The following is a 15,810-nucleotide window of genomic DNA, read 5'->3' on the forward strand; positions in this document are numbered from 1 at the left end:
CTATTTCGGACGTGCTGATACCGTCCATCAAACTTGAGATACATTCGGCTCGAATTTCAGCCACAATTTTAGAAGTGTCGCTATTGGTACAGGGCAATGATTTGATTTCGGTGTTTGCGAATTCTTGGTCTTCATATTCACATTTCTCATTTATACCAGAATCTTCAATTCCATTGCTTTCCGTGTTCAATGCTACTTCATTAATGTCCAGCGTCTCCATTTGATTAACGCAAACCAGATTATCCGTTTGATTAAATTCTGATTCTTGCTCAGCTTCTTTACTTAACTTTAAAGTCTCTTCGCCATTTATTTGATTCTCGTGAAGCACCGCTTCTTGTTTTTCCATATCGGAAGCATTGTCTTTAATCTCGGTTACTTGTTCTTTTGGAATGTTTTCGCATTCTGATAAAAGTTCAATAACTGTTTCTTGTTTTTCCATATCGAAAGCAGTGTCTTTAATCTCGGTTACTTCTTTTGGAATGTTTTCGCATTCTGATAAAAGTTCAATAACATTCGTCCCGTTTAGACTCAGTCGGACGTGCATCGGGTCGTTTTCGTCGACGATCTCGAACTGGAACATCGTGGCTCCTTCGGCGGCGAGTTCCTTGAACCTGTCGCAAGTTTGTTCGCTCCATGTAACGGCGTGGTTCGGTTTCTCCAGCGCGCATCGCTTCGACAGCGTAGGAATATTCACGATGTCCTCCGGCAGCACTCTCAGTTCCTCCGTAACCGCGGAATTGCCGTAATCCATGTACAAGACCTCCATGCCCTCGTCGCAACGCGCGACTATCCTCGCCCTGTACCAACAGCCGTCCTCGGGATAACGAGCGGCGCAGACCGTGCCCGCGTCGAGGCTGCTTAACGTGAGGAAGCTCTCCGCGTCTCGCAGGCGATCCGACATCACCTCCAGCTCGCTTATACTGCTCTCGGTTTGAATCCAGAACTCGCTCGGGCTGTTAATGTGACTGACCACCACGTTCGGCGAGTTCTCCTCGCCGAGCGGCGGCAATCTCTCCTCGATAACCGGCGAGATTCGCTCGCACATGGCGCCGAGAATGTCAGCGACGTTCTGCCCGTCCAACGCGAGTTTCACCAACGACGTCTCCTGCTCCTTCAGAACGTCCAGGAGGAAAATTGTCGCGCCGTCCGCGGCCAGCCGGACGAACTCCTCGCGCGCCTGCTCCGACCACTTCTCGACCTGCGCCGGCAGCTCCAGGCAGCATTTACGCGACAGAGGCGGCGTGCTCGCCAGGTCTTCCGGAATGGCACGAATCTCGGTGGATACCGCGGAGTTTCCGTAGTCGATGTATATCACTCGCGTGCCGTCCTTGTCGTGGGAGACCACGCGCGCTCTGTACCACTGTTCGTCCTCGGGATATTTGGCGACGCACAGCAAACCTTCCTTCATGTTGTCGATCCTCGGGAACATGTCGGCGACCATAAATCTGTCCGCTATCACCTCCAGATCGGCAACGGACTTCTCCTCCTGAACCCAGAACTCGCTCGGCGAGTTGACGTGGCACACGAAGGCGGAATGCGGGTCCAGTTCGAGATCGACTATCTCGTCCACGGGTTCCTGCTCGGTATTAATTATAATAGCATGCTTCTCCTCGACCAACGTCTCGCTGACGCTCTTGTCGTTTATGAACAGCTCCACGCGTTTAGGCACGGTGTCCGCCACTATCTGAGCCTGAAGGCTCTCCGTTGACATCGCCAGGTTCTTGAATCTCTCGCAAGTCGACTCGCTCCAATCCTCCGTGTCCACGGGAATAACGTCGAGGCGGCACTTGAACGCAAATGTCTCTAGGTTCTGCCAGGCGTCTGGCATCTGTCGAATGTTGCCCGCTTTGTTGTCAATGATGTCGGTATTGCCGTAGTCTATGAATCGGACGGTCGTGATGTCCTCGTCCGCATCCAATACCTCTGCGCGGTACCAAAGATCGTCAATCGAGTAAACGGTAACGCATAAAGTGCCTTCTTCCGGTATACCGTCTATCGCCACAAACTCGGCAACTTCTAGCTGAAGCTGTTCTTGTTTTTCATTGAGAGACGTAACTTGGTCCACGCGCTGTATCCAGAACTGACTTGGAGAATCCACGTGGGATACGCACACGTCGAACCTGCCAGGCGTTGCAGTTTCTTGTATCTGAGACGCTGGTTCACATACAGTTTGCTCAATCTCCACGAGATTCAATGAGCGGAATCTATCGCTGAGCTTTTGTTCATTTTCCATCAGATCAACGACCCACTTCTTGTGCACGTTGTAAAATATAGCCGTGAAATCTTTATCTGTCAAGTGAGTTTGCAGCAAGTCTTTCTGCTCAGCCTCGGTGCCGGTGAGAAGCACGGATAACGATACGTTTACGGCTAATTGGTGGGGTTCGTAAAATTGCGGTTCCAAAACCATGATCGAGTCCAGAGGGACTTCCTCGCTATTGCCGTAGTCAATGTAATTTATGTAGGCCGTTGTTTCGGTGAGGCTAACGACTCTTCCTCTGTACCATTGGCCGTCGTCCAAATATTTCGTCGCGCACAACAGGTGCACCTGCGGTTCGACACTTTGTCCAGAACTAGCGTAATACTGTTGAAGATCTTCCGACAGTTTTGTCTCGAGTTCCATGTCCGAATACCGTTGCAACCAGATACTGGTAGAGTGATCTATGTGCGACACAGAGACCTTGTGGGTTGAATTCAGAACAGGCATCGGACATACGGGCGATATCTTCTCTTCGGCATTCATTATCCCATTGCCGAGTAGATCGTACAGCTTTACCATAAGTCTATAGAAACAAAGAATGTCAGCAACATCAAATAGAAACTTGTTTGTATATTTGCAGCGTAAAATACAAACCTGCTGTTATTGACTTCTTCCACGTAGACCAACACTTCTTTGTTTTCAAGCTCCTTCAATTGTTTATCTGCGTCGGGCGACGCCGGAACGTTTTGTAGGGAGCATTCTAACGCTTGGTTCTGCATGACCGCGAGCTCTCCAGGTAGAGCCAAAGCCTGGATCATTATATTTTTATATTAATCGTGGAAACCAATAAATATCAAGACTTACTAACAAATTTATGTATTCCTAGTCTATTTTAACCAGTTTCAATACATGATATATTGCGACACGATGTATGGCATTAACTCGCATCGTAGGAACAATAAGATTGCCCAAGTTTTTGTAAATATCTGTCTATGTGAACTCACATCATCCAGGATTTCATTGTACGTCCCGGTATCAATGAACTTTACGTCAAACTCGACGGACCGTGTACAGTTAATCACTACAGCTCGCTTCCATGTTCCATTTGTATTGACTAAACAACCCGCGCCGAGACACAACTCGCGGGTCGATAATCGCGGCATCACCTAATGTTATCGTAACTTCTTCTTATCAATAGAATAAGATTCGCTTGAGTTCATGCGATCGATCGTTAGGTCGAATGAGAAGGTATAAGCTATCTTTAATGTTAAGTTATTGTTACTTTCGGGAAATCCGAACATTATGATGAAACATTCATAAGGATACTGTGTTACAATCGATTTTTAATTATTTAGCTGTTAATACCATACATCGTGCAATGATACTTCCGGCATTTTATTTTATGGGATTAAAATTAAATATTAAAGTTCCAGAATGTACGACTCGATTCATTCATGACTGACTGGATAAATTTTGTTATACAATTAAATGGATTCATGATGTTAGTCATTTATGTTAACGAGATATTAAAATTCTTAATACACGAATAAAATTTCCTTTTCCATCACCATAATATACTTAAGAATCATAAGATTCAAGAAATAATACGAGTATTTTGTAATTCGTTCAACTTTCAAATCTTAGAATTTGTTTGATCTTGGGAAATTTTAGAAAGAAATTTATAAATACATATTGTGGTAATTATTGAATATCAGAGTTCGTCATTACGACAAGCCGTTAGTTCATGTTTATTACAAAATGGAAAGTTATTTTTCTAATTTTCCATAAAGTTTATGAGCAATATAGATAACAGAATATGATTCGCGGCTGAAATGCACTTGTATTAAATAATACCTTTGTATCTTTATCAGCCATGTATTGATCGACAATGCTATCACATTTTGAGGCAGATGGAAGCTGGACATAAAACTGGGTGGTACTTTCTACACTAGAAATTCTCATTTTGAGAGTTTGGCCACTTAGGAGACTTATGTCCACTCTTTCCACATCATTGAGCTCTTTTACTTCTGAATCATATGTTTCTGCTAAAATATAAAAAATATATTGAACAGTCATATAGAATATAATGTTAGCATTTAAAGTTCGCATTTAATATATAAAATACATAATTATTATTGCATAGAATACAAAATTCTAGTTATGGAAGAAGATATAAACTTTGGTTAGAGAGAGAAGCTCAGAATAAAATAAAATAAAAATTGAAATAATTCTTACCTGTAATTGTTTCAACCGAAGTTTTCGTAGCGAAGACTGCAAGGTTTTGTTGCACCAACATATTACCAACATCTTGTCCATCGTGATTCAACGAAATTGTATACTGATCGCCATTAAAACTATGGAATGTGCATTCGTACTTATCAGCATTGAAGCAATTATCGAGCGCGTTATTATCTACTTCGGACCAACTCAAGTTTTTATTATTAGGTACGACATCCATCAATGTACACTGCACTGCCAATCTCGGCAGCTGCATGAATTTCCTCTCGACGGGATAAATATTACGTATATCTACCATCGCGCAATTTCCAAAATCAATGTACTGAACTACGTATGTATTCTTTAGCGTATCAATACTCGTAACTTCCGCTCGATAAAGAGCTCGATCTTCAGAAAATATAGCTACGACTGCTGAGCCAATCTAAAAAAAAGTTACGTTTTCTTATTAATTCAATTACATAGTTCAATTATAGTTTTTACGTTTATGTATTACAAATAGTTTCTTCGAATATAGTAAATCTAGACAGAATAAAAGAAATGTACAAATATATACAAAATAAGTATATAAGAGCAATAATTACCTCTAATTTATATGTCACAGGTGTTCTATTGGCATATGTTTTTTGAATTTCGCTCATCATTGCTTTAAATTCTGCTTCTTTAGACAACAGTTGGCAATATAACTTGTTAGGATTTATAAACCATGTTACAAGTACATCCTGTTTAGATTCAGGCTCGTATAAAGCTGTTTGCCATTTTGAATCAGAAGGAGCATAATCTGTAGCTCCACTAGTTTCTGTCGGGTTTACAAATGATTTTTTACTCGATGCAGCTTCCTTCGCTCTTGTTATATCGGCGATTGTGCAAAACTCCTCATTTATATAATTAGTGTTCGGCACATCATCGACAACTTCACGCAATAGTACTTCGTATATTCCGTTTTCTTCAGAGACAAACTCGACTTGTAGTGGTTTCCCTTCGGCTTTCTCTACGAAAATCGCAGATTGTGCCTCCTCATCGCACGTTGTCAATCCAAGTAGTTTGCAATGTACCGCTTGCATCGGAAGTTTCAGAAATTCTTCTGAAATAACTTTAATTTTCATCGAGTCGACCGACTCTGTGTTCCCATAGTCGACAAATTCCACAGTCGCGCTGTTCTCTTCTACGGATTTGATCATCGCTCTGTACCATTTGAGGTCCTCCGAATATTGAGCGATACAATATGTACCGCTTCGTATCTCGGAAGCTTGCATCGTTTCTCCACCGTTCTCGTAAGTTGCGGCAATACTTTCCATAATAGAATCCAATTCCAAACAATCGGGACTCAGCTGAACAAAGAAGTCCAACGGACTGTTAATAAATACCACCTCGCAATTCTTTACGGAACTGAGAGCGATGTCAATTCTCATTAATAAATGTTGAGGTTTCCCTTTGTCAGCGTCGTCCGTACCCCATGATTCAGAATCAACCGGCTGGAAATTTTATAAATATATGTAATGTTTTATAAAATATTGGAATCAAACGTATAAATATACAATTTATATTTTACAGTATTAAGTACAATAGATCTTTTCCTACCAGATTGTATGACACTTCATCTGTATTATCTTCTCTGCTTCTGAATTTATTGCCGATATTGTAGTTATCTATATTCAATAAAAAATATATTTTTAAGTCACGTTTATATACATATATATATATTATACACCAATACATTTTATAAATTCCAAGTACCATTAAATTTCTCGCTTCTATAATTAGTCTTATAAGCCGTAGCTGGCTTTTTGTCACCCCAATTCGTAGTCTGCAGTCTGCCCGATCCTCCGCCGTCGCGGTTTCCCCCTCGGCTATCGTTAAAACCATTACGTCTGAAACCACCTTTCTCTCGTCTATCGCCTCTCGACGAGGTATCAGAATCTTTGTCACTATTTGCTTTATCAGACGAATTGTTACGGTTGTATCTACCATCATTGCCACTAAATCTATTTCCACCGTCGCGAGGGGTTCCCCTATTACTTCTGTTAAATACATTTTCACCTTCGTCGTATTTGTTATACGATTTTTCTCTATCAAATCTATTGTTCGCTGCTTTGTCTTTGATAAACCGATCGTTCTGTGAACCGTCACGATAAGCATAAGCGCCAGTTCTCTCACGTCTATTATCATACTGTTTCTCTTGAGACCAAGTACTTGATTTGTTGTTTTGGAAAGGCTTGGCGTTCTGGTTACGATTCCAAGAATCCACACTTTTTTTGACATACTTGTCTTCACTGTACAGAAAGGAGAAATATTGCTGTATTGAAATAATTTAATATAAATACAATGTAATAAAGAAAATGCGACATTAGGAAAAATTATGTCAAGTATTTATTTATAAAATTTATAGTGAGATTTGAATCGTTAAAAATTAGAATAAAATTTAATGCAATATATAAAATTGAAATCATATTGAATAGAATATATCATAAAGTTTTAATATTTCTCATGTGCGAAGATTTTACAGACACTTTATATAACAATATATGTTGTGGCGAGCGTGTGGCAGAGAAATGTGCGCTGCTTAGTAAACAAATAAACGAGAAGATCCGAGTTCGAATCCACCTACGGACGCTACCTCTCTCTCTCTCTTCGGAAAGAAGTAGCAACTACTGAGAATATTCTGCCACACATATCCCTGTTCTCCGAAAAGGGGGTTGGCGAAAGGCTAACAGCCTCTCACCGTAAAAATTCACTGTTGTGAATACACACGAGCCTCGGAAGCAGTTTGTTGTGAAGGCCAGGGGCCACTTGGGGCTGTAGAGCCGGTTATGACGATGAATATACTATATGTTATTAGCACATGTTCTCAGATTGTCAAACGAGATTCGCGATGCAACAAATGACACGATGCCGTTATACGTTAAGTGACGATAAATATCACACTAATTCAATTAAGAAACATTTGCCTAAACTTTATATGCAATAACCAGGTTGAAATCTAGGACTATTATCTATTTATTACCTTTGGAATTCATTTGTCTTTACAGACTGCTGAACTTCTTCGTTTCGCGAGCTCGTCGTCGAATTTTCGGTTTTATCGCAGAACAAATTGTTCAACAATTGAGGATGAACGCTCCTCATAGTGTCAAATTCGAATAAATCTACTAATAGGCCATTGGGTTGTGCGGCAACTACTTTCATGTAAAAACGTTTCTCGAGCGTCAATCTTTCAAAATGATTGGAGACGTCTTGATCCAACGAGAGCACCTCGTAGCCATTCAATGCACACATCACAGCTTGCGCAGGCAACTTGATTACTAGATCATCGTGAATGGTGCGAAGCGAGATTACAGGCAACACCTCCTCGTTTCCGTAATCAACGTACACCACTTTAACCTTGTCCCCAACAATGCCAAGGATTTGCGCACGATACCTGGAAAAAGAAAGGGGACTTGCAAAGATGATTACCAGCTCAGATAGCAGAGAACAATGCGCAGTTCCAAAGCCTACCATTGCGAGTCGTATAGGGCGGCGCAGGGTAGTCCCGCTTTCAGTTGCGCTATATTTAACGTGGACGCGGTCTTGGCGTACTGCGCCAAGCCCGCCATTATCGACTCGAGGGACTTCATCCCGCTGTCGAGTTGCACGAAGAACTTTTTACACGACTCCACGTAAGAAACGTGCACGACCTCCTGGAAGTCTTTCGTCAGTCGTTGCAATTGCGGGTAGGAATATGTTATCGGTATCACTATGGGTGGTGCTGGTAACGCTTTTTTCAGCACGTCCTTCACGTTAACACCGTTGTCGTACAGGTCGCCGTATTGAATTAACGGCGGCCCCTCCGGCGGACGGACGTGTAGGACGAGCAGTCTTCTGTTCACCAGATCCTTAAAATACTCCTTCATCTCCTGCGAGATGGTGAGCTCCTTCAAGCCGCTTAACGTGAACCGAATGGAGAGCACCTTGGGATTAATGTACTCGGGCGGCAATTGGAAAATGTCCGTATACGGCAAGACTTCCGTATGGCCGAAATCAACATAATACAGTTTACATTTGTTTTCCATCACAGACATTACGACCGCCCGGCACAGCACCTTGTCTCCCGCAGCGTCCTTGTAGCGCCCCAGGCAAACCGATCCTGGCAACGGCGGTTCCTGCAGCGGCTGCTTCGAATGGCTGTTTATCTCGTTCATAAGCCGAGTCAGGACAGGCCTCGTGCTCTCGACCTGTACGGAAAACTTTTGCGGACCGTCCTCGACGTGCGATATAAGTACCTCGTGATTCGAGCCCACGTCCAGTACTCGCGACTTGAACACGAGCGCCTCTTGGACGGGCGGCGGATGCTGCGGTGGCGGCGGATGCTGCGGCGGCGGCAGATGCTGCGGCGGCGGCTGCGGCATCGGCTGAGCAGCGTGTTTGTGTTGATTCGCACCAGGCAAGTAAGTCTTGTGGTATAACCCCTGCATATTGACATTGTGATTGCCATTTAGGCTCTGCAGCATCGGCATCGCCGCAAAGTTGTTCATATTGCCCTTGTTCGACTGCTGATACGGTATCTGTTGCAGCACTCGATGCTGAATCGTGTGCTTCGGTCTAAACGATGAAAAGGCCATTTAAGTGACGCGGTACAAAAGGGAGGTCGTTTCTACGAAAAATTCAGATCTCGCTGAGAAATAACGAAACGCGTACCTGAACATGTCCTGCACAGTGGCCGGTATGGCCATACGTTCCTTCACCAGCAGCTCGCTGAAGTCCTCGTTGTTGAACCAGAGCTTGATCAGGCAACGGTTGTTCACCATCTGCGCCAGCACCCTGTACTCGTTGTAGCAGAGTATCTTCCTGATCCCCTCGATGGTGCGGTTCTCCCAAACGCCGTTCACCGGCAGCACGTTGAGCAACGTAAAGTCAACCGCCATCGCCGGGTAGGCCCGGAGAGGATCCGAGCCGCGTACGCTGTCCAACAGATGAATCTCGTTCGGCGGCAGGACCTCCACGTTGCCGTAGTCGATGAACTGCACGACGATCATGCCGTCGGGACGCACGCTGAGTATCTTCGCGCGGTAGTAGCCGTCGGTCTGAAACCTGGCGCAGCACAGCGCGCCGACGATCTGCCCGCTGGCCTTGGTGGGGCAGCCGTATCCCTGGTTGAACTGCTCTATCAGCGGGTATATGTAGTGCTCTACGGCGGTGGCGGCCTGCTTGTCCATCTGGCCCCATATCTTCAGGCACACGTCGTCGGGTTCCACGTGGGTGACGAAAATAACGAACTCTGAGGCCGGCTGCTGCTGCTGCTGGCTCATGTTGCTCGCTCGCTCTGCCAACATTTCCTCTCTTTCCTTCCCTTTAGGTCCAACGGACTCTTGGTCGCGCGGCTCCGTCGTCGGCGCCTCTCGCCTCCCGCTCCTGCGAACACAAACACACGAATCGCCATCAGTCCGCCAAGCACCGTAAGGCCGATGGCAGAGAACGACCCGTAAACGCTTAAGACTGTCTTAGATCGTAGACGCGAGGCAAGGCAGAGAGAAACGTGAGTCGTATACAATAGCCTTTCACGACTTACATTTCTCCCTGCCTTGCCTCACGTCTACGATCCAAGACAGTCTTAAGCGTTTAGGCCTGGTCTACAATGAGTTGTTAGTCGTTAGTCAGAAGTCGGAACTATATGTTGATCCTTTTCCTTTCTGGGTGGAAGAAAAAGGATCGACATATAGTTCTGACTTTCGACTAACAACCCATTGTAGACCGGGCCTTACGGATCGTTGTCTGCCATCGGCCTAATCCCGTCCCCGGGCGGCCGCTGGCGCGGCGGACGACGGCGAGACGGGGATTACCGTGCCGTACGGACTACGCGGTCTGGAGACGGCGCGGTGGCCGGGCGTCCCGGTAAACCCTGAATCGCCCCGGCGGCTCGATGCAATCTCGCGCTCGTCACAACGGCACGCATTCCAACGTCGCCGCCCGAATTGTAGCGAATAACTCTCGAGCGCCTACCGTCTTGCTCAGTCCTTCTCTCTCGCTCTCTCTCGTCGCGCGATCGCCGAAACAACCAACCGTGCCCTTGCCGTCGACCCTTCGTCGCGCGGAGAGAAAAATACGTTGTGTACAACGCACGCCGACACGAACGCGCGACTTTTCTGACGAGGGGGGGGGAGGGGAAAAAATCGGCGTGCAAAAACGGGACGTCGCGAGGCTCGAGTGTCCCGCACGGTTACCTGAGATGCTCGGTGTTATCCTCCTTTCACGCGCCTCTCCTACTCAACCTATTTCCACTTCCAATGATGCAAGAGACCCGCAACCCCTGCCTGTCCGTGCTCTCTCGAGCCGCGCTTCGAAAAACATACTACTTTTGGCGCTTATCCTTTGTTTAACGCCCTATGAATGGACATTTCTTCGCGTCCCGAAACGGCGCTAAATTCAAACGGTTTCGCGCGAATCGATGTCGAATACGCGCTGACAGGCGATAAGTATTGAAAGTTTGTCTTATTAATGCTATCGTCTCCTTCATTTCCCTCGGTAAGATCGTATGCTCGATCGTTTGGATCTAACGTTTTCAAATAATTGTCTAGTTTGTGTAAATGTCCATTTTATGTTGGCGCAATTCAATGCCACTACCTTTGTAGAGAAGATAAAACTGTTTTGTTTTCTAATAAAATGTAGCCAGGTAATTCAATTATATAATTCTTGATTGGATGGCGCTTATACCTGGCGTCTTTTTTTTACCTGTTTTTTTTTAAAAAGGTTATTTTTTAAGATGACATTAACAGGCGATTTTTGGCGACTGTTTACGTGCACCAAAAGGGTTGTTTCCAAACTAAGGTAGTACAGGACCTTTTTAGATGTAGTGTTCCAATTATTGTGTATTTGTGTATTGTAACGTACACAAAAATTTTCAATAATTGGAACACTATTGCATATTCCTGAGACTAAATCAAGTCAAAAAGTTCAACAGACAAACAGTTATCGAGATATCATAAGCTGAATATGTTAAAACGGGACACCCTGTATAATAAATATATGAATATTTATCGAAGACGCAGCCCTTGCGAAAAAGTAACGAAATAATTACTAGAAAATTACTGTATATCAGTAATTGAACTATCAGAAATTACTGATGTATAGTAATTTTCTAATAATTATTTCGGTGCTTTTTCGCAAGGGCTGCGTCTTCGATAAATATTCATATATTTAAGGGAGGATAACAGAGCCTTCGTGGGTAAAATTCTAGAAAAGCAAGATAATAAAAAGCAGACTTTATTTCGAACGGTGGATTCGACTTTTCCTTCACCATTGTGACGTTTCAATTATAATTAACAATATCGTAACATTCTGCAATTGTCGTAATTCGTTGATATTCATTGCGCACGAATTACTTTTAAGTATCCTTACACATACTAATCCATTTATACACACATACACATATGTATTAGAATATTCTTAGAGATTTTTTTTCTTTAAGTTTGTTTTACTCGAGGAATAAGCCACAACATCGATGAGGAAAATGCATCTTTTATTTCTATGTGCAATACAAGAGAAGAAGATAATTCGATATTTCTAAACATCGAAGAGATTACAGATTTTCTTGAAAACTCGCGATTATCGATTAGCGAGTATTGCACTCGGTTTTCTTAATAAATTAATGTTATCTTTTTTTCGTTATATATTTCTCTTTTTACGCGCCTTTCTAAGGCATGAACACATTTTTATTAGAAACTTTAATATATTTTAGAATAGCTATATAGTATATTTATCTTAATTTATACGACTAATTGTCGTCACAGCAGCTTTATATTACTGCTATACGACACAGTAATTCTCAAAGTTAGACTTTTAAGTACATTATTCATCAACAAGTAGTTATTTTGTAAATTAATAAATCTGCCTTTCGCACACCCTCGCTTCAACGACCACTAAGTCGACAATGCTTTCGATTACAAGACATTAAACAGTTTTTTAAATTAGGAGAAAAGTACTTACTGAATAAAGGTAGCTACTTAACTCAGGATACTTAATCGTATATCAATTTCCGTATGTCGTAGTTGAGCAATGTATTGTAGTTTGCTAGATCGCTAAAGTTTACACACCGATGACACTTCTAGCAAACGCGACGTGTATTTGTATAGAATACTATCTTATTGAGCTGAATAACAACACGAAGAGTCTGGAAAAGAACGGGAGATTCCGAAATAAGATTACCGCGATCACTGTTGAATACGGATTCGATATCTGTAGCTACGAAAGAGCGGGATGATCCGAAATCGACGCGTCATCCGTATCCTCTTCGAACTCGTTATCGCTGTTTAAGGACAGGTGCTCTCTTAAGACTAGAGAACGCATCTGTTCGAGGACCTGATGCAAGGAATCCGACCTCTGATCTATTCTATCGTTTAGTGGCGTAGCGTCGCCGCTCGCTGTCCCACCTGCGGGTGTCTGCGGCGTATTGCTAGGCGGTATGGGGGTATTTGTGCCGTCTCCTGTACCTGTAATTACGCGATAACACTCTTCACGTCTGACCAAAGATATTCCTGTGGCGAACAACTTTATTAATCTGAGGAATAAGAGAGCTAAGAGAGTTGGCGACAGAGTTTCAGTGTTTCTCAGTGAGAAATTATTAATTAACGTAGACATTAACACCCTGTGAGACGACTTTTCAGCTCTCTCATTCTTTCGAATTTGTGAACTAACGCATCAGAGCCTTATGTAATTTCGTTAATCTACTCGCTACGTTTCTTACCCATGCTATCGCTCGCAGGGCTAGCCGGCCGCTCGGCGCCCCTGATCTCCCTCACGATCTCTTCGTCCTGCACGTTGAGCCGTAAACCGGCAACTCCTTTTCTGGGAACGTTATATAGGTCTCTTTTGATCCTCCTTCGCCTGGAGGGATCATTTCTACGCAACTGAAGCATCGAGCCGAAATCGGCGATGTAAAGGAATCCGGCGATCAGCAACTCGCAAGTCCTTTTGCCCTGCTTATACGCCGTTTCTAATTCGATACTTGTACGCTGATCGTACTGCCACCAACCTGCAAGAGGTTTACTTAAAAGCCATTTGTTCCACGGAAGTAACAGATAACGTGCAGGTAAGTCGTTTGCAAATTTTGTGGGACACGTTGCCAAAAGCTGCAGTTGGGGAAAATAGAAAAAGAAAGGTACTTTTAGTAGAATACAGTTTTATTGAGAAAAAGAAATACGTATATTTCTTCCCTGTCAAACATCCTAGGTATACATTATTTATGATAATTAAGTCTTCGCTTTTAAATGTTGAAATGATCAATCCTTTCGCATAACATACTTAATAAATTAGCATATATACATAACTTGCGCACACATTCTACTTTGTAACCTATATTTTTTTTTTGCTAATGCAGTGCAAGTTATAATGCGTGTATAATCTTTGTATAATGCTTTGTATAAACGCAGTTCAGTAGGCTGCTAAACACAGGCTTGGAATTGGCCTCTTCAATCTTAAACAGGACAAACACCCAGCAAGTGTTATCGTACACCCGAGACGCCTTTGCACGGGGAATCTTTTAGGTCACGTTTGATATTACGTTTGTAACGTGGGTTGTACTTTCTATATTGACACTTGTTTTCAAAGTCAATTACGTAAAGCATGCCACAGATCAAAAGTTCGCATTGCGCTTCCCCGAGTTTGTAAATAGTCTCCAGATCATTGCTTGTCCTTGGATCATATTTCCACCAACCTAAGAAGGGGTAGGATATCAAATTCTGTGCCGCCACGTGTAAACGCTTTAAAACAATTCGCAAGCTAGGGAACAGCTCGTGCAGATGCGACGCGCTGGACGAGATATTTGCAACGATATTGGCAACAATTGCAGGAATTAAGTGCCGGCCAAAATCACAATTGTCAATCGAATCGATAGTTTACCATTTCGACCCTCGTAAAACCACTGGTACTCCTCCTCGGGATGCTCCGACTCCTTCTGCGGCTCCTCCACCTCCACCAGCTGGGGCCGCTCGAGGAAGTCCGGCGGGATCTCTTGGCGGCACATCGGGCACCGTTTGCTCTGATTGGCGACACCCTTCACGCAGAGATAGCAGTATATGTGGCTGCAGGGTAGTCGCGCCGGATGAATGCAGGGCTGCAGGCACACCGCGCACTCCGGGACGACGGTGGAACCTAACGAGGCGACACGGGGCTACAAATTAATGCGTACAAGTATACAAAACTCGGAAGAGTCGAGGACGACTCGTCAGAATTTCTTATTGGACTAATATCTCGAGAAGGACACGAAGCGGCTACCGTTAGGGCTCGGTACGCTCGAGTAATAAGAACTGCCGCAAGAGAGATCAACTTTAAACAAATTAAAATTCACGCAGTGCTCACGTGATACCTTTCTCAGCCACTCCTCCTGATCCGCGTACCACGAGTATCCCTATTTACACATGTAAACGCGATACTGTTATATATTTACATTTTAACATCATGTAACGGGTAGTCGCGTCATTCTCTTGTCTACAGAATGCACCATCGATACATTACGTAATGTATCCCGAGTTACGGCAGAGCGACTCGCAGGAGCATAGCGACCGATGACAAACACGTACCTTCCTTCTCCTCAGAGTCCTTGTCCTTCTCCTTAATGCCGCCGCCGCCGCCGCCGCCGGACTTCTCGGGCACGTCGAGCTTCGCTTGCGCCATGGCAGGACGGATTCACGCGTGGCTACTGACTGATCAGGCGAGGTCAGAGTCTCATCGACGCGGCCCTTGGCCGTCGACAGTTTGTAAACAGCAGCACGCGTCTCGTCAATACTCGCGACGGTCGGCCATGTTGCTTGTTTATGACGTGTCCCGGGGCTCTCAACCTCGCGCGGTCCGCCCCGAAGTTGTCGGCGCGTCCACCCGACTTCGAGATTGCGATTCTCGCGCGCGACGAGTATCGAAAGTCGCGTAATCGGCCGGCGACGCGAGCGAGACGCAGTTTACGCTCGCGCGCGGCGAGGATCGCGGTTTCTTCGCGCGGCAAAAAATGCTCACCGGCCGCGAGAGGACGTCGAGCGGGGCGAACGAGCGTGGAAAAGCGCGTCCGCGCGAGCTTCCGAGGCGTCGGGAGCGACGCGCGAGCGCTTTTCGCCGCTCGTTCGCGCCGCTCGACGTCCCTCGTACATACGTTGGCGAGATCGCGGCGGCGAGTCCCGGCGAAGGAGAGGTAATTCATTCCCGCTTATCTCGCTGTCTCTGTTCGTCGCCTGACCGAGGCGGCGCGATTCGCGGCCGCGCGCGCCCGCCGTTCTCTATTATTTGCTCTATAATTCTCTAAATATTTGCAGAATATTTAAGTACCGCTTTCTTGTCCGGAGTCGGCGGAGAGCCGGGGAGGGGAGAGACGCTCCGAAGCGGGAAAATGGCGGGAGAGGCGACCGTAACGTCGGCGAGCG

The 15,810-nt window shown here is 44.8% G+C and overlaps 2 protein-coding genes across 2 annotated transcripts in view; both read right to left on the reverse strand.

The window, feature by feature from the left end:
- LOC105570351 (maternal protein tudor) overlaps nucleotides 1-10,994 on the reverse strand; it is a 14,290-nt gene extending 3,296 nt beyond the window's left edge. The window contains exons 1-11 of the mRNA XM_012027480.1: nucleotides 10,627-10,994; nucleotides 9,104-9,817; nucleotides 7,925-9,007; nucleotides 7,437-7,847; nucleotides 6,170-6,705; nucleotides 6,014-6,081; nucleotides 5,017-5,907; nucleotides 4,433-4,856; nucleotides 4,052-4,239; nucleotides 2,852-3,006; nucleotides 2-2,780 (exon numbers count right to left, since the gene is read on the reverse strand). Coding sequence (XP_011882870.1) covers nucleotides 2-2,780; nucleotides 2,852-3,006; nucleotides 4,052-4,239; nucleotides 4,433-4,856; nucleotides 5,017-5,907; nucleotides 6,014-6,081; nucleotides 6,170-6,705; nucleotides 7,437-7,847; nucleotides 7,925-9,007; nucleotides 9,104-9,738 — 7,170 coding nt within the window. The 5' untranslated portion in view covers nucleotides 9,739-9,817; nucleotides 10,627-10,994. The remainder of the gene's footprint in view (nucleotide 1; nucleotides 2,781-2,851; nucleotides 3,007-4,051; nucleotides 4,240-4,432; nucleotides 4,857-5,016; nucleotides 5,908-6,013; nucleotides 6,082-6,169; nucleotides 6,706-7,436; nucleotides 7,848-7,924; nucleotides 9,008-9,103; nucleotides 9,818-10,626) is intronic.
- A 655-nt stretch (nucleotides 10,995-11,649) lies between these two features.
- LOC105570219 (E3 ubiquitin-protein ligase RNF146) lies at nucleotides 11,650-15,240 on the reverse strand. The gene is made up of 4 exons (XM_012027263.1): nucleotides 14,980-15,240; nucleotides 14,300-14,551; nucleotides 13,146-13,433; nucleotides 11,650-12,891 (listed from the first exon to the last, which is right to left on the reverse strand). The coding sequence occupies exons 1-4, from the start codon at nucleotides 15,071-15,073 to the stop codon at nucleotides 12,644-12,646; spliced, it is 882 nt and encodes a 293-aa protein (XP_011882653.1). The 5' UTR covers nucleotides 15,074-15,240; the 3' UTR covers nucleotides 11,650-12,643.
- Nucleotides 15,241-15,810: the final 570 nt, after the last annotated feature.

Source organism: Vollenhovia emeryi, unplaced genomic scaffold (genome assembly GCF_000949405.1).
Source record: "Vollenhovia emeryi isolate VEMERY1.0 unplaced genomic scaffold, V.emery_V1.0 DF939121.1, whole genome shotgun sequence".
Lineage (NCBI taxonomy): Eukaryota > Metazoa > Arthropoda > Insecta > Hymenoptera > Formicidae > Vollenhovia > Vollenhovia emeryi.

Excerpts from the sequence above, each read along its gene's own strand:
- LOC105570219 (XM_012027263.1), bottom strand. The coding sequence starts at position 15,073 with ATGGCGCAAGCGAAGCTCGACGTGCCCGAGAAGTCCGGCGGCGGCGGC. Across the intron at positions 14,552-14,979 it reads GGACTCTGAGGAGAAGGAAG|GTTCCACCGTCGTCCCGGAG; the intron begins GTACGTGTTTGT and ends TCGCCTCGTTAG. Across the intron at positions 12,892-13,145 it reads CCCTGCGAGCGATAGCATGG|GTACAGGAGACGGCACAAAT; the intron begins GTAAGAAACGTA and ends GCGTAATTACAG.